The sequence below is a fragment of the Loxodonta africana genome, chromosome 18 (assembly GCF_030014295.1).
Source record: "Loxodonta africana isolate mLoxAfr1 chromosome 18, mLoxAfr1.hap2, whole genome shotgun sequence".
In the NCBI taxonomy this organism is placed as follows: Eukaryota; Metazoa; Chordata; class Mammalia; order Proboscidea; family Elephantidae; genus Loxodonta; species Loxodonta africana.
The window spans coordinates 66677721-66700022 of NC_087359.1; the positions used below are offsets into that span (position 1 = coordinate 66677721).

Below are 22302 nucleotides of genomic sequence, written 5' to 3' on the forward strand. Positions count from 1 at the left end.
TGGTGATGGTTCTACTCCATTCCAGGATCCGGGCTTGTGGCTCCCCCTCCAGGGCTAAGAGAGGAGGTGCAGGCTCAGCCTAGGCCCCAGCCTGGTCAGGGGCCAGAGACTGTTAGCCTTTCCTGACAGAAGGCTTCCTCTCTTGCACCTCTGCTGCTGCCTGTGGCTTCACTTCTGCCTGACTCTACTGGGGATGTGGGTGTGGGGTGTCAGCTATTGTTCTGGGGAGCTGGCCTAGTTAGCAAAGGCAGGGACCTGGAGAAGGGCTCCTCTGAATGTGGAGGGAGGTAGTGGCTGCAGGCTGCAGGCACCAGCAGGGGGCACTTGGGTGATTTTGGGAACCTGCGTTTGCCCAGGATGGTGAGATGTCTATAGCCCTGATCCCCTCTTCCTCCCCTGGGGGCCCGTCTCACGAGGTTTCCTAGCCCCCTCTGACAAATCTTTGGGTTCCTTGGCCCCTGGGTGATTTCTGGAACTCACCACGGTCCTGTGCCTGGCCCGCCCAGCATTCCTGGCTCTTCTTTCTGTCCCGGGGCATTGTGGGCACTGGCACAGCCAGCTACTCTACCATCGCGCCCACCATCCTGGGCGACCTCTTCGTGAGGGACCAGTGGACCCGGGTACTGGCTGTCTTCTACATCTTCATCCCTGTTGGAAGGTTGGTATCAACCCTGGGTCCACTTCCCCAGGTGGTAAAACTGAGGCCCAAAGGAAGTCAGAACAGGGGGGCTGAGGGTAGGAGAAATCAAACTAGGAGAGTTGGGATTGAAATCCCAGTCCTACCCCTTTGTGACCATATCACGCTACCTCTGTAAGCCTCAGTTTTCCTCATCTGTAAATGGGGGCCATAACCCCCACCAGTGGGCTGTGGTGAGGGTGAGGCATAGTAAGGATGCTCCACATTGATTTGTTCCCTCCCAGAAGTGGGGAGAAGGGCAGTATGGCATGGGGACTGCTCAGGGTGTGGCCGCTCTGGGGGTGATACAAGGAAGCATGTTTGGGCAGGCCTACACCCCAAAGAGGGTGGGACAGAGTGGGATTTGCAGCCAGATTCCTGAGCTCTGACCCAGGTTTCCTGAAATCGCGTGAGTCAGGCAGGGCTGAGCCTCGGGTGGGGAGTTCTCATGTGGGGAGATAGTGGTATGGGGGGTGGGCTGGGAGCCAAAGGTTACTGGTGAATTGACCAAGGGCAGTGGACATCTGGGCCTTGTGTGGCTTACTTTTCTGGTTTTCTGAAGACTGTGAGTCTGCTGAGGGCCGACTCCTGGGGGTGGGGGGGTACCATGATCAAACTGGCCTTGGGCTGCCTGCCTACCGTTCCTCACTGCCCATTTCCCTTGTTCCTCTGTCGCAGTGGTCTGGGCTACGTGCTGGGGTCGGTTGTGACGGAGCTGACTGGGAACTGGCTTTGGGCCCTCCGCGTGAGTCCAGCTTCCTTTTCTCCCCTCTGCTCCCCCGCACTCCGCCCTGGGCTGGCAGGGACTTTCCAGCCTTGGGTGGCCTTAGCCATTTGGCACAATAACTGGCGCCAAGGGGGTGGTCGGATGTCTGCAGCTTTGGGCATTTGGGGCTCCATCTGGAGAGTGGGTTATGGAAGCTATGACCCTGGGTTCAAATCCTGGCTGCTCAGTTTACTAGCTATGTGACCTCAACAAAGTTGCCTCACTCTTCAAAGCCTCAGTTTGCCTACTGGTAAAAAAAAAAAAAAAAAAAAAGTGGGGGTAATAAATGCCACCTTATAGAATCTTCAGGATTAATAAGACAAAAAAAAGATGGAAAATTCCTGGTCCAGGGCCAGGGCACATAGTAGGTCCTTAAGGATTGGCAGCTAGGGTTACTCAGGTAGTGGACCCAGGATACCTGGGAAAATACTGGGTCAACCCTGTTGAGGGTGCAGTACTGTTGGATCAGACTCGGGCAGGGATATGACCAATCAGAAGAGGAAGGAATTCAATGCCGGGTTGGGGGGTTGGCTGGGGGCTTGGTCCTGGAAGAAGCAAACTAGGAAGTGGTTTCTGGGTGCAGATCTCTGCGGAGCCATCCGGTCCTGAGGGAGCTGGCCTGTATGAGGCTGCAGAAGGCAGAGTCAGGCCTTGGGGTGGGGTGGGGTGGGCTTCCAGGAGGCGGGCCTGAGCTTGGCCTGAATAAGAACTTTCTCATGGTGTGAGCTGTTTGTTTAAAGGCTGCCCTAAGGCTTTTTTTTTTTTTCTAAGGCAGGTAGTAAACTGCCCGTCCTTGGGAGTATGAGCAGGGGGACTGCTAGGAGAGGACACTAGGGCAGGACTGGTGTGGCAGATGGAGGCACAGGTCAAGAAAAGAGACAGTTCTTGGGGCAGCCAGGGTCAGTGTACCCAACAGTTGGGGTCAGCATAGTTGGGCTCCAGCTCCCAACCAGCTTGGCCCATTGAGCCAGATAGACCAGCATCGGCACTGGACAGACAGGTATGAAATCACAGCTGAGCTCTACAGGGGTGAGGGGTGAGAAACAGCACTCAGAAAATGAGCTGTGTCCAGGGTAGAGTGTGTCCCAAGAGCCTGGACCACAGAGTTCCAACACTGTGGCTTGTACAGTGGCTGGTCTCCTGGCTTGGGAGCATGTAGCCCTGAGCTTCCCAGGCCCTTCTGTCTCCAGGTCATGCCCTGCCTGGAGGCCGTGGCCTTGGTCCTGTTCATTTTGCTGGTTCCAGACCCACCCCGGGGAGCTGCTGAGAAGCAGGGGGAGGCGACCACGAAGCGCCCAAGGAGTACCTGGTGTGAGGACGTCAGATACCTGGCAAGAAAGTAAGTGTCCCTGGTCTCTGCTGCATGGTACAGAAAAGCCCCATCTGCTCCAGTAGCACCTTCCTCTGCCACCAGGAACCCTCCCTGATAGTTCCAGCATTCACAGCCCTCCTTCTCTGAGCTCTCACCTTGCTATCTGGGCATGCCCGGGGCTAACAGAAATATGGGCTGTGAGGGAGGCAGGTGGGATGGGCTCCAGTCTTGGCTCTGCCCCCACCTCACCCAAGGGGTCCTGAGATTCAGAGACTCACTTTCCTCGTCTATTCCGTGGATGTAATCTCCAGCCTGCCCACTGCTGGGGGCTGCTGGGAGGGGCTGGGAGCTGATCAATCGCCCCTCCAAGCTCCACAGGACTGTGTCATCCTCTATCCCAGGCACCGCGGGGAGGTGGACAGGAGTCAGCTGGACTATCAGTCCTCATGATTCACCGAGATGTGGGGCACGGGCAGGGCAGAGCTCTCGTTGTTACAGGGCCATGAGACCAGCTGAGGGGACTCAGAGGAAGATGGGGCAGGGGTGGCTTCCAGGAGAATGTGATGGTGGCTGTGGGCATTTCAAGTGGGGAGGTTTGGTCTTGCAGAGAGGAGGGAGGAGGATATGACCCAAGCAAAGGTGTGTAGCTGGGGTGTACAGGTGTTCTCAGGGGATGCCCAGAGGCTGGAGCTCGGAGCCTGGAGCCCTGCAGTGCTGATGGTGATCTGTCTGGCTCAGTGGGCCAAGCTGGTTGAGGGAAGAGGTGCAGACCTCCCCTGGCTTCAGCCAGGCCACCTTCTCTTGCAGCTGGAGTTTTGTATGGTCGACCTTTGGAGTGACAGCCACGGCTTTTGTGACTGGAGCCCTGGGCTTCTGGATCCCCAAGTTTCTGTTCGAGGCCCGTGTGGTCCATGGACAGCAGCTTCCCTGCCTCCGGGAGCCGTGCAACAGCCAGGACAGGTGAGGGGCCTTTGGGAGCCCTGGGCTCCTGGCCTAGGTGAGGGGATTCACGGTGAGGAAGTTCTCTGAAGATTTGGAGCCCCAAAGCTCAGTCTCTCTGGGCAACAGTGCTCTAGAGATGGCAGGGCCTGAGAACTGCCCAGCAGACAGGAGACCTGGCTCTTACTCTGGCTCGGTCCTTGCTGCCCTGGGTCGTTATGGGTAGCTTCCTTGCCCTCTTCGGGCCCCAGTCCTTCTCTTCTCCCTCTTGGGGCAGCTGTGGCAGTCCAGAAGGCAGTGGGCGGGAGGTGAGGGTTTTCTGTGGGGCCTGGGGGGTGATGGCAGTCCTGGGCAACCTTCCTTCAGAGGAGCCCATAGTGTCTTCTGTCAGGCCATCCTATTTTACAGATGGTGAACTGAGGCCCTGAGAAGCACAGCTCACGACCATGACTAAGCTGGTTTAGAGATTTCATGCGTGCATTCATTCATTCTCTGCCTCATTGGAGGCACTGAGAGTCCTGGGAAAGCATGAGCACTCCTCCCTTAGGGGTGCCCTCCCCCACTCCCACCCAGCTGCCCCCACACATTTGACTCCATTCTCCAAAGACACCAATGACTTCCTTGATGTTGAGTCACGGGGCCCTTTTATCTTTTTCTCACTTGTCTTCTCCTCCCTGAAATCCTCACTCGAGCGCCATCCTCTCTGAGGTCCAGGCTTTTTAGTTTCCTTGTGGTTCCCTCTTCCTCTCTGATCCTGCTCTGGAAGGTTCCTCAGAGTTGTGTTATGTACAACACAACATTTGCCGGTTCAACATTTTTCACACGTACAATTCGGTGACATTCTTCATGTTGTGCAACCGTCACCCGTATCCACTGCCAAATTATCCACCAGCGTAAACAGAAACTCACTGCTTCCTGAGCCATGATTTCCCCTCTCTCCCTCCCTCCAGCCCCTGGTAACAGCTAATGAACTTTTGTCTTTATGCAAATGCCTATTCCAGATGTTTCAGGTCAGTGGGCTCACAAAACATTTGTCCTTCTGTAACTGACTTATTTCATTCAGTGTAATGTTTTCAAGGTTCGTCCACGTTGTAGCATGAGCCGGGGCTTCCTTTTTTTTATGGCCGAGTAATAAATATTCCAGTGTATGAATATACCATATTTTGTTGATGCATTCATCCTTTGATGGACATTTAGGTTGTTTCCACCTGTTAGCTGTTGTGAATGGTGCCGCAATGGACATTGGTTCACATGTCTGTTTGAGTGCCTGCTTTCAAGTCCCTTGGGTATATACCTAGGAGTGGAATTGCCGGGTCATACAGGGTGCATCTTGGTGGGGCAAGCTCTTAGGAGCTCAACTGCTAACCAAAAAGTTGGTGGTTTGAACTCATCCAGTGTCTCCGTGGGAGAAAAGACTTGGCGATCTGCTTCCCAAAAGATGACAGCCAAGAAAACCCTGTGGGGCAGTTCTACCCTGTCACAGGAGTTGCTGTGAATTGAAATAGACAACTAAGAACAAAGGGCTCCATGATCATCCTGGAGCTCCATCCTTCCCCAAGGCTTCTCTGATTCTGGCGCTTTGCTGGCAGCTCCTACTTCTAACCCCTTCTGTGCAGCCTCCTCTCTTGCTTCTCTCCTGTTTCCCTGATGTCCAGACACACCTTCATGTATTTTCCAGAATCTCCCATGCACTATTACCTGTCTCTTTGCTCAACCTGTGTCTTCTGCCTGTACCTCCCTCCACTTTTCTCATCATTATTTATTAAACCCTTACTTTTGTTCAGCCTTTACGTTAAGCATTTAACATCAATACATCTGAGGAAGGCTTTCTTATTATTCCTATGAGACCTGGGAACTCAGAGAGGTTGAGTAACTTGTCCAAAGCCACACAGCTAACGAGTGGCAGAGGCAGGATTCAAAACCATCTGACTTCAAAGCCTGTGCCCTTAAGCTCTGCGTCCTGTTGCCTCTGGAGACTGCCTGTTCCTGTTAACTAACGTGAACACCTCTCCACGTCGCCAGGACTGCTTTCTGGCACACAGTAGGTACTCAGGGAAAGCTCGTGAGCAAATGCATTGAGTGTATGGGTATGAGGAAGCGGTGTTTGTCTTGGCTCCTCAGCTTGTTTTCTCCTGGAGGCAAAAACTGAGCACTAAAAGCCCCACAGCAACTCGAATAAGCAGAGGGAAAACAGGGCCCAAGCCCACAGCAGGTACTCACTGGCTTTGACGTTTTGGGCAAGTCACTTCCCCTTTCCTCAGCTTCACCCCCCTCCCTCTAACTCAGCTCCTTCACAGAAACTTTGTGAGAAGCCCACATGGAAGTGCACATGGAAGTGCGTATTCATTTCCTGTGACTTCCTTAACAAATTACCACCAACTTGGTGGCTTAAAACAACAAAAATTTATTCTCTCACAGTTCTGGAGGCTGGAAGTTCAAAATGGTTTCACGAGGCCAAAAGTAAGGTGTCAGCAGGACCCTGCTCCTTCTGCAGGCTCTAGGGGGGAATCTGTGCCTTGCCTCTTCAAGCTTCTGGTGACGGCCAGCGTTCCTTGTCTTGTGGCCAGATCACTCCAATCTCTGCCTCTGTGGTCACATTGCCTTTGTCTCTTCTTCTGTCTCAGATCTTCCTCTGCTTCTCTCTTAGGAGGACATTTGTGGTTGCATTTAAGGTCCACCTGGATAATCCAAGATAATCTTCCTGTCTCAAGATCCTTAATGTCACATCAGCAAAGTCTGAAGGTCTTGGGACATAGACATCCTGGGGGCCATTCTTCAGCCTATTGCACAGTGGGTGGGAGGTCCCGATGTGGGGTTCTGCACAGACCTCAGCTATTAATACACTCTCTCTGGTTAGGATAAGCCCCAGGATGAGGGTGGGGCAGGGCAGGGAGCTGCAGGACACGGGATTCCAGCTCAGTCTGAGGAGGATCTTTGGACACTCAGAGCTAGCCCAGATGAAAGGCGTTGCATTGCGGGTAGTGAGCTTTCCATTCCTGGGGATGTGTAAGTAGGGCTTGGACAGCTGTTTTTCAGGATCATTGTATAGGGGGTTAGAATAAGATTTGCAGGCCTTTAAGGGCCCTCTTGGCTCTGAGGGTCTGTGATTCTGGAAAGGGCTTGTGGGCATGGGGTGGACATTTCAAAAGTCTCTTTCAAACGTGGCTGGGGTGTGTGCCGTTTGACTGCACCTCCTGTTCAGGGTCTGATGAGGGGTCCTTGTCTAGGCTACCTATCTGAATAGCAATCCCAAACCTCACAAAGGTCAGGAGAACATGGCAAAGCTGGCTCTGACCAGGGCTCAGAGGCAGATGCCATTCGTTTGGGATTCGGGGTCACTTGACTGGGCTGAACCAGAAACTTGCACAGCCTGAAAGGCTGGGAGGGTTCCAGGAGCACCTTTAAGCTGCCTAAGGACCCACGTGCTTCTGTCTGGTAGGCAGAGGGCCTAGAGGGCCTGGCTCTGCCCCTGAGGGGCTATGTGACCTTGGGCAAGTTCCTGCCCTCTCTGGGCTCCTTGCTCCCCCCTATGCACTGAGGAGACGGGGCGGGGAAATGAACCCACTAGTCCTCAGCCCATGGGTTAGACATTTCACAGAAGTTGTTTAGGGGAGAGGTGGTTTGTGGTACGCAATACATCAGTAACCATTGTCCTGTGCCTGTTACCCTTACATCTTAGCAGGAACCACAGAGGTAGTAGCAGGGCACCTGTGCCATCCCACGCCATTCTGGAAAGGTTTGGGTCTGGGAGGGGACACTGGTCCAGTGGGGAAGGGTAGGTGTGAGGGGACAGTGCGCCAGGCCAAGGAGCCTGCAAGCATGAGTGAGTTTAGAGAATTCCCAATCATTTGTGCAGGGTGAGGAGGGAAGGGGTAGGGAAAGACGTGGAGGTCAGCAGAGGCCAGTCCTGTAGGGCCTTGAATGCCGGCCAGAGAGCTTGCCCAGAGGCCAAAGAGGAGCATTCAGGGGCCTGAAGCAGGAAAGGGTCGTGGTTAGACTGTGTTTTCAAGAGTTTGTGCTGGTCACAGTCTTAGCTTGAGCTCAGCACTTGGGCTCTTTTAAGACGGAGCTTGGGAGAGCAGGATAGACCAGGAGGGCAAAGATGTGTCATTTAAGAGCTGAACAGTCTTAGTCTTAACCTTTCTCAACCTTGCCTTCCTCATCTGTTCCACCTGGGAATTCTGGGCGGTATCAATGAGCTCATTTGCTCAACACATATGTTTTGTGCGTCAGGCTCTGTGTTCCCAGGAATTCAAAGACTAATGAATGACCCTGATGTTAGAGACACAGAAAGTGCTATGGGAGCTGATGGGAGTGAAGATGGCAGTAAGGGGGCAGGGGAAGGTATCTCCCAAAAGAGGACATTTATGATGGGTCTTGAAGGATGAGTAGGAGTTTGGTAGATGGAAAAACTAGGGAAGAGTGTTCCAGATGCGGGAATGAAAGTATGAGGTGGTGGTGGGTTGGGGTGAGGACAAGAACTAGTCTGGGAACAGAAGAGGATGGAGCTGGGGACTGGAGTTGAGGTCAACCAGGGTCCAACCATAAAAGGCCAAGCATACCGTGATAAGGAGTTGGGACCGAACCCAGTAGGTGCTTAGGAGCCACTGGAGGATTTTAGGGAGAGGATGGGCAAGGACATTAGCATCTGAGAAAGCGCCCTCTGGGGGCCTGTATGGAGGCTGCCCTGGAAGGCAGGTCTCTGCAGGAAGGGGACACTAGGGCAAGCCAAGTGGGGTTGAAGCGGGCTCAGGAGTAGTTGGGAAGGTAGTGAAGTCAAGAGGGGGCTGCTTAAGGCATGTTCACAGATGGGGAATGGAAGGATGTGATTAAAGGAGGGAGTGTGTGTACACTGCCCAGACAAGGACCAGGTATCACACAAACAAACTCATTGCTGTCAAGTCAATTCCAACTCATGGCGACCCTACAGGATAGAGTAGAACTGCCCCATAGGGTTTCTTCCAAGGCTGTAATCTTTATAGAAGCAGACTGCCACATTTTTCTCCTGTTAGTGGATTCAAACCATCAACCTTTTAGTTGGCAGCTGAGTGCTTAACCACTGTGCCATCAGAGTTCAATAGATAAATGTGCATTTATCCCCTTCCTTTAGTGTTCAGGGCTAGGAGGAGAGGAGGTTAGGGCTAGAGTGGGATGCTAGAACGAAGATTTCTGAGTGGGGCAGTTTTGGGTGGTGAGCAGTAGAGTAGGTCACTGGAGATGAGGCAGGCTGGGAAGTGGGGCGCTGGAGTGCTGGGTAGTCACCCACATGGCTGGCGACATTCCCAGCATGAGGCAGGAAAGGGGACGGGGAGGACACAGGCCCCCAATCAGGGTCCTGAGGCCCCAGGAAAGGTCGGGAGGGAGGGGAAGGGGTAGGTCAGGTCAGGGGCACATGCCTGTAGAAACCAGATCATATACCTAGGTCAAGTGGCTGGACCCAGAGGTGGGGTGGGTGAGAGGGACCAAGGGCTTCTATCCTGACCCTTCCCCCACCAGCTGACCTACCCCTTTCCACTCTCTTTCCATCAGCCTGATTTTTGGGTCACTGACCATCATGACTGGCATCATTGGGGTTGTCCTGGGGGCAGAGGCTTCAAGAAGGTACAAGAAAGTCAATCCGAGGGCTGAGCCCCTCATCTGTGCCTCCAGCCTGCTTGCCACAGCCCTCTGCCTCTACCTGGCTCTCGTCCTGGCCCCGACCACCCTCTTGGGCTTCTACGTAAGTGAGGGCTCCTTCGGGAGTAGGGGTGGGAGTGGGGTGGGTGGGGAGCTAAACCGGGTCTTTATGCGCATTATGTTTACTCCTTCCAGGGAGAGCTTGTTATCCCCACTTTACAGATGAGTAAATTGAGGCTCCGGTGGGAGGAAATAACTTACATAGAGTTACACAGCCGGGAAACGGCAGAGCTGGGATTTGAACCCAAGTCTTCCCAGCTGTGAAGTGTATCTTCTGAGCTCCTGGTTAACACTTTGAACTGAGACAACGGGACTCATCTATTCCCAGGACATTCTTGGTTGTCAGCTCGAGAAGCAATAGTGCAATTCTCCCCAGGCTATGGATGAGGAAAGTGAGGCCCAGATTGGTCATAGCCAATGTGGACACTGCTTTAAAGGTGGTGATGTGATGATATCACATTTTCCAGACCCACATTCCATTTCATCCTTTCCTGTGCCCCACACTCTGGCTGTTCCTGCAATTAGTTGCTCACTTCCCAGTGTTTGCTGTGTCCACTTCCTCCATTAGGGGCACTGTTTCCTTCTTCTGTGCACCTTGAAATCCTTTTCCTGCAAGACACAACTCAATGGCCACCTCCTTCACAGAGACTTCCTGGACCACTCTGTGTTCACATCAGAATATGCCATGCCTTTCTGGGCTCAGTGTGCATTTGGCCCCCATTAGGACCCATGGTGTATGCTTTATCCACAGACAGGGAGCCCAAAGGCAGGGACCAGATCCTGCCCCTCCCTGTGTGCAGCAAAACGTCCCTGGCTCCCCCAGCCCCCACCCTGCCTGTCTCCCCAAATGAGAAGAGGCAGTCACTTCTGGGAAGAAGGCACCAGCCCAGACCCAGCCAGACAGGCTGGAACCCCTCCCCTCCCCAGGCCCATGACCTTGCTTGCCAGCCCAGGGGACCCACCCACTGGTGGACCTGAGCCTGGGAGGGCCTATCTCTGTGGATGCTGATGCCTGTGCACATGGGTTCCCTGAGTGGGCTGGGCGCAGAGACAAATCAGCACACAACTTGATTGCTCTCCCACCTGTTCTTGTGGGTCTCCCACCCATGGCCATGTCCCACGACTTTTGCAGGCATGGTCATGAATCTACAAGTCCAGTCCGACTTTGCTCATACTTACAAATGAAGCTGCTATCCAGACCCAGAACGTTCCATTGGGAAGAGGAAGAGCTCTAGCCTTGCGTCATTCTCCTTGTTCCACGTTGTGTCCCTCATCTGTGGCGCTGTCCTTGCCTGCCTCCCCATTCTGACTTCCCCAGGGTTGGGCAGGTGAGGAAGGATGGCAGGAAACGGGCAAAATATCACCTGTGTCTGGAGTTGTTCTTGCTGTCAGTGCCGTCCGTGGAGCAGACACCTTATTCTGGCTTGCCCCTCTTTTGGGCACTTTGGTGGGTTTTTTTTGGGGGGGGAATCTGTCCCTGGCTGTTTTATTAATGTGGTGTATTGCATTGACTGATTTCCCTTGCATTCCTGGGATAAATCCCATTTGGTATCACGGTGTGTAATCCTTTTGCCATGCTGTGGGATTTGGCTCGCTAGTATTTTGTTGAAGATTTCTGCATCTGTATTCTTAAGGGATATTGGTCGGTAGTTTTCTTTTCTTGGGTGTGGCCCTGGCTTTTCCATTGCGTAGTTCCTCTATGCAGGTGACATAACCGCCCATGGTCCTCTCATAGCTTCCCCTCTGCTCCTGTTCATGTGTTGCCCTTCCAGCCCCTTCCTGCTGGACCCTCTTGGCCTGGCAGCCAGCCCTGTGGGGAGCTCCCCTCTCATGACCACTCCAGCCTGTCTCCCCTCCATGGTGCCCATTTGACCCCTGGGTAAGCTCCAAAAGTACAGCTGCCCTCTCACCTCACCCACCCCTGCAGGCTGCTCCATGTGGCACCCCGCCCTCACACTTCCCCAGGCCCCAGCGTCCAGGCCCTCCGAACTCCAGGTGATGTGCGTTGGGTACCCTGAGGATACCTTCTGTGCACGCCCCTCAGGTGGCCCTTGTGCAGGAGGCCAGCATTAGTCAGCATCTGACCAGGGAGGAAGGGCAGTTTCCCTCCTGGCAGGCACTGGCCTCTCCCGGTGGTTCCCCAGAAGCCCCTCCCTCAGAAGGGGACTCTCCCGCCGGAGTCTCTACAAGCTGGTGGGAGCACATAAGACTGTTTCTTTTCTCTCAAGTCCTGCAGACCCTCTGCCACATCTTTTAAGGTGTGGGCACTTCTCACCTGTTGTCATCAGCCTTGGGCTTCAGCCAACATTTCTGGAGTGTAGCAAGCTCCTCTTATCATTTCCTTCTCCATAGGCTTTTACCAAGTCCTCATAACACCCTTGTGGGGAAGGCTTTTACTCATCCCCACTTGACAGATTGGAAAACTGAGGCTCAGAGGCAACAACAGACAAATAACAGGACAAATAAACTCAAACTCGGCTACTCAGACTCCAAAGCCTGTGTCCTTCCTGCCGCACTATCCCTTTCCACCCCTGTGGAGAGAAATAAACCCTGGGATACACTAGATCAGTTGACTCCAGCTCATTGCAACCCCATGTGTGTCACAGCAGAACTGTGCTCCATTGGGTTTTCAAGGGCTGATTTTTTTAAAAAATAGATGACCAGGCCTTTCTTCCGAGGCACCTCTGGGTGGATTTGAACCTCCAGCCTTCTGATTTGCAGCAGACCATGTTAATGGTTTGTACCGCCCAGGGACTCCTGGCATACATTAACCAGAAAAACCAAACCCATTGCCTCAAGTTGATTCTGACTCATAACGACCTTATAGGACAGAGTAGAACTACCCCATAGGGTTTCCGAAGAACGGCCAGTGGATTTGAACTGCGGACCTTTTGGTTAGCAGCCATAGCTCTTAACCACTGCTCCAACTAAGTAAATACATTACTGCACATTGCCTGATGGAGTGGGAGAGGGACCCTCATCCCTGGCTGGTGGGGGCTGACGGGGCCTGCCTGAGGCCTGGGAGACTGAGGCCTGGGCAGATGGAGGCCCCATCAATGGCCTGTCCCTGCATTGGCTGGGACCTGAGACCCCCTGCCAGAGCTATTTCTGCCACTGTCTTGGCTGGTTCTAGCAGGCAGCTCCTTGGCTGTGTGTCGGGGACACAGCTGCTCCCCTCCACCCCTGCGGCCTGGCGCATCTCCAGAGCTGGATGGGCTCATCTAGAAATGACATTGCATCTTGGCAGACAAAGCCAGTTGGAGAAACTCTCCTTTTGGCCTGTCCCAGGGGAGGTGGAAGGTGAGGGCAGGAAGGCGGGCAGGGCCAGGCTTCATCCATCCTTCTGCACTGGGAGCCTGCTCTTCCCTGTGGTCTGGACCTGGGTGCTGGGTCTCTTTGTCAAAACTCCAACCCGAACATCCCCCTCCAGAAGTGAAGCAGTTCCTCCATTTCCTGGCCTGGCCCACCCCATGGCTCCATCTGTGCCCTGAACTCCACTTGGATGTCCTGTCTTGAGATTCAGGCTCCTGCTCCCCAACCACCACCCACCACCCCTCCCCGCCCCCGCCACTGTCAGGAAATGCTGAACACCCCCCAAATCTCCCATCACCATTCCTTCTGCTCTGCCCTGGCTCATGCCTTGCCATCTTTCCCCAGAACCGTCCCTGGAGCCACCTTCCTGGTCTCCTTGCCTTCGTGCTCACCCCTTGCCATCTGTTCTTCCCACTCAGCCAGAGTTAGCTTTCTGACACCACAGACCTTACTGCTCAAAAACCTCACATGGCTCCCTGGTGCCTCTGGAACCAAGTCCAGCTCTTCCTTCTGGGATTCAAAGCCCCTCATGAACTTTCCTGGCAGACTAAGTAGCCTTATCCTTCCACTGTATTCTGCCACACAGGGCCCCCTGTGCTTCCCACCCCTACTCTTCCTCTCCTTCCCACTCCAACCCCTTCTCCACATCCCCAAATCATTCTGGGCCTTCAAGGGCCAGCTTAAATACCATCTTCTCTATGGAGCCTTCTCTGATTGCCAGGCCTGACCTTCTCTCCCAGTCCTTAGAGCTCCTTAGTATTGCCTTCCTTGATGTCAAAAAACCCAAACCAAACCTGTTGCCTTCCAGTTGATTCTGACTCATAATGACCATATAGGACAGAGTAGAGCTGCTCCATAGGGTTTCCAAGGCTGTAATATTTTTTTTGTGTGTGTGCTTTAGGTGAAACCTTACAGAGAAAATTAGTTTCCCATTCAACAATTTATAAAAAAAATTATTTTTGTGAGATTGGTTGCAATCCCTGTGATGTGTCAGCACTCCCTCCTTCCACACCCTAATTCCCCATCTCCATCTGTCCATTTTTCCTGTTCCTTCCCACCTTCTTGCCTTTGCTTTTGGGCAGAGGTTGCCCTTTTGTTCTCTTATATGTGGTTGAACTAAGAAGCGTCTTCCTCACACGTGGTGGTGTTTGTTTTATAGACCTGAAGGGTAAACTTTGGGAGTGGCTTCAGTTCTGAGTAAAAAGGGTATCTAGGGGCCGTAGTCTCAGGGGTTCCTCCAGCTCTGTCAGACCGGTAAGTCTGGTCTTTTTTTTGTGTGTATGTGAAGTTGAATTTTGTTCTACCTTTTTCTCCTGCTCTATCTGGGACCTTCTATTATGATCCCTGTCAGAGCAGTCGGTGGTGGTAGCCAGGCACCATCTAGTTTCTTCTGGGCTCAGGCTGGTGGAGGCTGTGATCCTCGTGGTCCATTGGTCCTTTCGACTAATATTTCCCTTGTATCTTTTCTTGTTTCTCCTTTGCTCAGGAAGCAGACTGCCACATCTTTCCCCCATAGAGTGGCTGGTGAGTTTAAACCGCCCACCTTTCAGTTAGCAGCCTAGCACTTAACTGTGCAACCAGGGTTTCTTGTTGTTAGCTGCCATCAAGCTGGCCTCATGGTGACCACATGCACAACAGGACAGAACACTGCCTGGTCATGTGCCATCCCCATGATCTGTTGTGGATTGTACCGTTGTGATCCATAGGATTTTCAGTGGTTGATTTTTGGAAGTGGATTGCCAGGCCTTTCTTCCTAGTCTGTCTTAGTTTGGAAGCTTCACTAAAACCTGTCCAGCATCATAGCAAAACACAAGTCTCCACATACAGATGAGTGGTGGCTGTGCATGGGGTATATTGATCGGGAATCAAACCTGGGTCTCTAGCATGGAAGGCAAAAATTCTACCAATGAACCACCATTGCCCCCATTGTCTTCCCTGGGCCATGATCATTTATGCTGTGACTTCTCTCCCAGCCCAGTCTGTGAACTTTAGCAGGACCCAAGTGTGGTTCCAATCGCTCTCAACACTCCAGCCCTCGGCGTAGTGTCAGGCATATGGCGAGGTGAGGTGGTCACTGTTTGCTGAGTGAATGGTTGAGTAATAATGAGCTGTTTGCACTCAGTTATATATTCAACAAATCCTTATCGAGTGCCTGTTCAGTGGCATGCCAGTTTCAATGCTGTGGATTTTAAGCAGTGAATTAAACTGACCAAAATATCTCTGTCACTATGGAGCTTATATTCTAGTTGGGGGTGAGAGACAACAAACAAGATAAATAAGTAAAATTCTCAATATTTCAGATAATAAATGCTTAGGAGAAACAGAGGGGGAAGAGAGGGAGTGTGTGTGTGTGTGTGTGTGTACGCGCGTGTGTTGAGGGAGGCTGCAATTTTACGCATTGTGGTTAGAGAGGCCTCATTGATAATATGATTCTGAGTGAAGACCTACAGTAGGTGAAGGAGTGAATTCTGTGGATGTTTGAAGAACAGTATTCCAGGCAGAGGGAATAGCAGCTGCAAAGGCCCTGAGGCACAAGCATACCTGGTAGATCTGAGGAATAGCAAGCGGGTCACTGTAGTTAGTGTGGAGAGAATGAAGGCAGAGAGGCAGAAGAAGGCCGGGAGGTGATGGGGCCCATTCAGGTACTGCCTTCTGGGATCAGGAGGACCTTGGCTTTTACTGGGAGTGAGATGGGGCTTTGTGCAGAGGAGGAGTGGGAGATCTCAGCTGTTTTCTGCATCTATTGAGATGTTCATGTGGTTTTTTCTTTATTCTGTTGCTATAGTGTATTACATTGATTGATATTTGTATGTTGAACTAACCTTGCATTCTGGGATAAATCCGTTTGGTCATGGTATAATCCTTTTCACGTGCTGCTGGATTTGGCCTGCTAGTGTTTTGTTGAGGATTTTTGTGTCTATATTCATAAAGGATATTGGTCTGTTGTTGAAAACAATGTAAATGGCAACTATACACATACATCTAATTGCAAGGAATACACAGAAATCAAATCGACTACATCTGTGGAAAGAGATTATGGAGAAGCTCAATATCGTCAGTCAGAATAAGGCCAGGGACTGACTACAGAACAGACCATCAACTGCTCATATGCAAATTCAAGATGAAGCTGAAGAAAATTAAAACAAGCCTGCCAGACCCAGGTATGACCTTGAGTATAGCCCACCTGAATTTAGAGACCATCTCAAGAATAGATTTGACATGTTGAAGACTAATGACTAAAGACCAGATGAGTTGTGGGATGACATCAAGGGCATCATACATGAAGAAAGCAAAAGACCATTAAAAAGACAGGAGAGAAAGAAAAGACCAAGATGGATGTCAGAAGAGATTCTGAAACTTGCTCTTGAACACTGAGCAGCTAAAGTAAATGGAAGAAATTATGAAGTAAAAGAGCTGAACAGAAGATTTCAAAGGCCGGCTGGAGAAGACAGAGTGAAGTATTATAATGAAATGTACAAAGACCTGGAGTTAGAAAACCAAAAGGGAAGAACACGCTTGACACTTCTCAAGCTGAAAGAACTGAAGAAAAAAATTCAAGCCTTGAGTTGCAGTATTGAAAGATTCTATGGGCAAATTGAGTGACACAGGAAACATCAAAAGAAGGTGGAAGGAATACACACTGTACCAAAAAGAACTGGTCGACTTTTAACCATTTCAAGAGGTAGCACGTGATCAAGAACCAATGGCACTGAAGGGAGAAGTCCAAACTGGACTGAAGGCACTGGTGAAAAACAAGGCTCCAGGAACTGATGGAACACAAATTAAGATGTTTCAACAAAACAGATATGGCACTGCAGGTGCTCACTCGTGTATTCGGAAGATAGCGACTTGGCCAAGTGAGTGGAAGAGATTCATATTTGTTCCCATTCCAAAGAAAGGTGACCCAACAGAATGCAGAAATTATGGAACAATATCATTAATAGGACACCAAGTAAAATTTTGCTGAAGATGATTCAAAAGCGGTTGCAGCAGTGCGTTGACAGGGAATTGGCAGAAATCCAAGCCAGATTCAGAAGAGGGCATGGAACAAAGGATATCATTGTTGATGTCAGATGGATCTTGGCTGAAAGCAGAGAATACCAGAAAGGTGTTTACCTATGTTTTATTGACTACGCAAAGGCATTCAGTTGTGTGGATCGTAACAAATTATGGATAACATTGCGAAGAATTAAGAACACTTAATTGTGCTCATGAGGAACCTAAACAGAGACCAAGAGGCAGTTGTTCTAACAGAACAAGGGGATACTGTGTGGTTTGCAATCAGGAAAGATGTGTGTCAGGGTTGTATCCTTTCACCATATTTATTCAGTCTGTATGCTGAGCAAATAATGCGAGAAGATAGACTATATGAAGAAGAACAACATGGCATTAGGATTGGAGGAAAACTCATAACAACCTGCCATATGCATATGACACAACCTTGCTTGCTAAAAGCTAAGAGGACTTGAGGCACTTAATGATGAAGATCAAAGACTACAGCTTCTGTATGGATTACACCTCAACATAAGGAAAACAAAAATTCTCACAACTGGACAAATAAGCAACATCGTGATAAACGGAGAAAATTTTGAAGTTGTCACGGTTTCATTTTACTTGAATCCACAATCAACACCCATGGAAGCAGCAGTCAGAAAATCAAATGACGTATTACATTGGGCAAATCTGCTGAAAAAGACTCAAGTGTTAAAAAACAAAGGCGTCACTTTGAGGACTAAGGTGCACCTAACCTAAGCCATGGTATTTTCAGTCGCCTCATATGCATGCGAAAGCTGGACAATGAATAAGGAAGAACAAAGAAGAACTGATGCCTTTGAATTATGGTGTTGCTGAAGAATATCGAATATACCATGGACTGCCAGAAGAATGAACAAATCTGTCTTGGAAGAAGTACAGAAAGAATGCTCCTTAGAAGCAAGAATGGAGAGAATTTTCTCACGGACTTTGGGCATGTTATTAGGAGGAGTCAGTCCCTGGAGAAGGACATCATGCTTGGTAAAGGAAAGGGCCAGCTAAAGAGAGAAAGACCCTCAACAAAATGAATTGACACAGTGGCTGCAACAATGAGGTCAAACATAGCAATGATTGTAAGGATAGCACATGTCTTAGTCATCTAGTGCTGCTATAACAGAAATACCACAAGTAGATGGCTTTAATGAAGAGAAATCTATTCTCTCACAGTCTAGGAGGCTAGAAGTCCAAATTCAGGGTATCAGCTCCAGGGGAAGGCTTTCTTTGTCTGTCGGCTCTGGAGGAAGGTCCTTGTCCTTAATCTTCCCTGGTCAAGGATTATCTCTGGCATAGGGACCCCAGGTCCAAAGGACATGCTCTGCTCCCAGTGCTGCTTTCTTGATGGTATGAGGTCCCCCTTTCTCTCTGCTCGCTTCTCTCTTTTGTATCTCAAGAGATTGCCTCAAGACACAATCCAGTCTTGTAGATTGAGTCCTGCCTCACTAACACAACTGCTGCCCGTCTTCCCTTATCAACATCATAGAGGCAGGATTTACGACATATAGGAAAACCACACAATACCCAGAATCATGGCCTAGCCAAATTGATATACACATTTTTGGGGGGACATAATTCAATCCATGACAGCATAGGACTGGGCAGTATCTCCTTCTGTTGCACAATGAGACGGCACCTAACAACAACATTGGCCTGTAGTTTTCTTTTTTGTGGTATCTTTGTCTGGTTTTGGTATCAGGGTAGTGGCCTCATAGAATGAGTTAGGAAGTATTCTTTCCTCTTCTAGTTTTTGGAAGAGTTTGTCAAGGATGGGTGTTAATTCTTATTTAAAAGTTTGATAGAATTCACCACTGAAGCCATCTGGTCCTGGGCTTTTCTTTGTGGGAAGTGTTTTGATTATTAATTCAATCTCTTCGTTTGTTATAGGCCTGTTCAGATTTGCTATTTCTTCTTGAATCAATTTTAGAAGTTTGTGTATATTTAGGGCTTTGTCTAGTTCATCTAGGTTATCTAATTTGTTGACATACCATTGTTCATAGTAGTCCCTTATAATCCATTTAATTTCTATATGATTGGTAGCAATGTCTCTTCTTTCATTCCTGATTTTAGTAATTTGAATTTTCTCCCTTTTTTTTCTTGGTCGATCTAACTAAAAGTTTGTCAATTTTGTTGATCTTTTTGAAGAACAAATGTTTGGTTTCATCAGTTTCCTGTATTGTTTTTCTATTATTGCTTATGTTTAGTAGAATAACTCTGGCACCTCTGTGGAGAATAGTCTTGGGGGACAAGAACAGAAACAGAGAGAAGGGTTAGGAGGCTACTGCCATGATCCAGTTGAGAGACGATCGTGGCTTGGACCACAGTGGCAGCAATGGTGAGAAGTGGTTGGATTACAGATGTGTTTTAAAGGCAGAGCTATCAGAATTTCCTGATGGATTCTCTGTGGGGTGTGAGAGAGAAAAAAGTCAAAGATGAATTCTAGCATATTGATCTGAGAAGCTGGAAGGAGGGAAAAGCCCCTAACTGAGATGAGGAAGTGAACAAGAGCAATGGGTTTTTGGGGGAAGATCAACATCTTGGTTTTGTACATCCTGAGTCTGCAGTGGGAAGTTAACATGCAGGTGGAAGTATTGAGTAGTAGACAGTTGCATACAGGAATCTGGAGTCCGGGGGACATGGCATCACCTTAATATCTCCATGGGTAGGAGCCGGCTGCAAACCACTATGAAGAATGTCATTATATCTTGGGGACTTGTGAGAGTCAGTATCAGAAAGGATGCTCAAAGGAAGCTGAGAAATTAGCTTCTGTTGGCTTCAATTTAGGAAGAGTTACTTTAGCCCCTTCCATCCCTCCCTCCCTCTATCCATCCATCCATCCGTCCCTCCGTCCCTCCATCCCTCCGTCCCCCCATCCCTCCGTCCCTCCGTCCTTCCGTCCATCCCATCCATCCGTCCATCCATCTGTCCATCCATCCACGAATGCATGCATCTATCTATTCATCCATCACTTTCTCAAATACCAGGAATCAAAGTCTTTCCTGTACTATCTTTGCTGCTGCAGAAGCAAGGCCTGGCAAGATTGGTAGGCTCGAAGATCTTCTTGGGAAGGGCCCATAGGAATGCAAGCACATATGTGAATGTGCGTGTGTGCTAGTGTGTGTACGCATCTAAGTGTGAATGTATTCAGGTCTGTGAATATGAGTGCTCATGTATATGTGTGTATTTGTGAATGTGAGTGTGTATGCGTACACATTCATGGTAATTTGTGTGTGTATATGTGTAAGTGGGCACATAAATGTGCGCTGTAGTGTGTATGATGCTTCCACCCATGCTATTATATACATGCGTGTACATGAGTGTGCATGAGTACCAGGGTGTGCAGATAATTGTGTGGGAAGTGTGCGTACATGTGTGTCTACAGCAGAGCAGAGCTTCTCTCACTGCTTTTGTGACTGTAACTACGTTGCACAGGAAGGAGGCATTCTTGGTGGCACCATGTACCTGCCTCCAAATTTCCTGAAGTAAGGGTCAAGTTGTGCAGCATGTTTCATGGAAATAAGGTCCCTGTGCATACAAAGTCTGGCCTGAGGCCTTCCCTGGGGGAGCCCATGCCCCATGGCCCACCTGTAGGTGCAGAGGGTTCCATTTCTTTCCTCCTTGTAGTCCCCTTGGCAGAGGAAGTGGACTTTCTGGCTGTTAATTGGGATCCAGACATGCACAGTAGGTCTTGGCTCATACCTCCTTCCTTGGCCTTCTTCCCAGAGCCGCTGCCCTTCAGAGGAGAAGAGGTTTGTGCTCAGAGAAGGGACCGAGCCTGAGACAGGGGCTCCAAAGAGCAAAGCTTCTCCATTATCATTAGCCTAGTAGTTGCAGGACATGACTGGACTTAGGCACTCTCCCCTTGGGTGGACTTTGTGGTCAAGATAGAGAACTGGGGGGTCAAGATGGAGAGCCGGGAGGTCAAGATGGAGAGCTGGGGCAGGGGGTGTCAAGATGGACAGCTGGGGAAGGGGCAGGGGTTGGGAGAGAGCCCACATCGAAGTGTCTAAAAGACCTGAAAGTCATTCCCGCTTTTTCACCCAGAGCTGTGTGGCCTGGGGCAAGATCTTGAGCTCGCTGAGCCTCAATTTTCCCATCTACAAAATGGGAGTTCTAGCACTTACCTCTTGGTTTAATTGAGGGGATAAATGAACTTTGGTGCCTGTTCTAGTTTACTATGTATATGTAACAAAATCTAGTGGTGTGAAACAACAAAAACATTTATTTCAAAATTGCAATTTGGGCAAGGCTTGGTGAGGATAATTTATCTCTGTTACTCTTAGCCTTAGCTGACCTGTCTGGCGGCTAATGCTGGCTATTGGCTGAGACCTTAGCAGGGGCTGGAAAACCTACCTGTGTGTGGCCTCTCCATGTGGCCTGGGCGTCCTCACAACATGGTGGTTGGGTTCCAAGGACTAGCATCCTGAGAGAGACAGAGCCAGCTGAAGCCGTATTGCCTTTTATGATCTAGCCTTGAAAGTTTCACAGCATCACGTCTGCTGCATTCTCTTCTTCGAAGCAGCTGTAAATTCCTGCCCAGATTCAAGGGGAGAGAAATTGGTCTTTTGGTGGGGAATGTCAGTGATCTGAAAGAGCATGTGGGACTGGGAATAATGCAGTGGCCAGCTTTGGAAAATACAATCGGCCATGTTGCTATGATGTGGAACATGTTTGTATCAGTTATGCCCTGATGCTTAACAAATCACTCCAAAACTTAGTAGCTTAAAACAAGTGATTTATTATTTCCTATGATTCTGTGGGTCATCTGGGCGTTTCATCTACTGGTTTTACCTGGGCTCACTCAGGTGGCTGCCTTCACCTGGAAGATCGACTGGGCTGGAATGTCCAAGCTGGCCTTACTCACATGTCTGTCTGTTGGCTGTTGCTCCTCGGTTCCTCTCCATATGGCCTCTCATCCTCTGATGGCATTTTTTATATGGTGGTCTCGGGGCAGCGTTCCAAGAAAGCGAAAGTGGGTGCTGCAAAGTCTCTTAAGGCCTAGGCCAGGAGCTGACACAGCATCACCTCTGCTTTATTTTATCGATCAAAGCAAGTTGTTAAGTCCAGTCCAGATTCATGGCAGGAGGGGACTCTACAAGGATGTGAATACTGAGAAAACCAAAAAACCAAACCACTGCTGCTGAATCACAGTTCCAACTCATGGCCACCCTATGTGTTTCAGACCACTAGGGTCGTCAATAGCCCTGACCTTTCGGCAGTAATCACCGGGCCTTTCTTCTGAGGCACCTCCGGGTGAATTTGTACCACCCATTTTTTGGCTGATAATAGCAGGGCGCTTAACCTTTCACACCACCCAGGGACTCTTGTGAATACTGGGAAGTATGACTAATTCGGGGCCATTTTGTAACTTATTTACTGCATGTTAACAGAATCTCTCTGGCTGCTGTGTTGAGGATAGAAGGAAAGTACAAACAAAGGCAGAAACTGGGAGACCAATTAGGAGGGTTTTCAAGAACACAGGCAAGAGACACTGTGGCTTGGACCAGGGTAGTTAGGAAGGAAGTGTGGAAAAGTGGTCAGGTTCTGGATATATTTTGGGTGTCAAATCAACAGGATGTCCTGATGGCTTAGGCG

The 22302-nt window shown here is 49.9% G+C and overlaps 1 protein-coding gene across 5 annotated transcripts in view; it reads left to right on the top strand.

Annotated features, from left to right (window-relative positions):
• Positions 1 to 22302, top strand: part of SPNS3 (SPNS lysolipid transporter 3, sphingosine-1-phosphate (putative)) — a 57359-nt gene that overhangs the window by 10047 nt on the left and 25010 nt on the right. For all 5 annotated transcript variants that reach the window (XM_064271608.1, XM_064271605.1, XM_064271606.1 and 2 more), the window contains exons 4-8: positions 507 to 658; positions 1355 to 1421; positions 2633 to 2781; positions 3562 to 3714; positions 9223 to 9412. In XM_064271608.1, coding sequence (XP_064127678.1) covers positions 507 to 658; positions 1355 to 1421; positions 2633 to 2781; positions 3562 to 3714; positions 9223 to 9412 — 711 coding nt within the window. The remainder of the gene's footprint in view (positions 1 to 506; positions 659 to 1354; positions 1422 to 2632; positions 2782 to 3561; positions 3715 to 9222; positions 9413 to 22302) is intronic.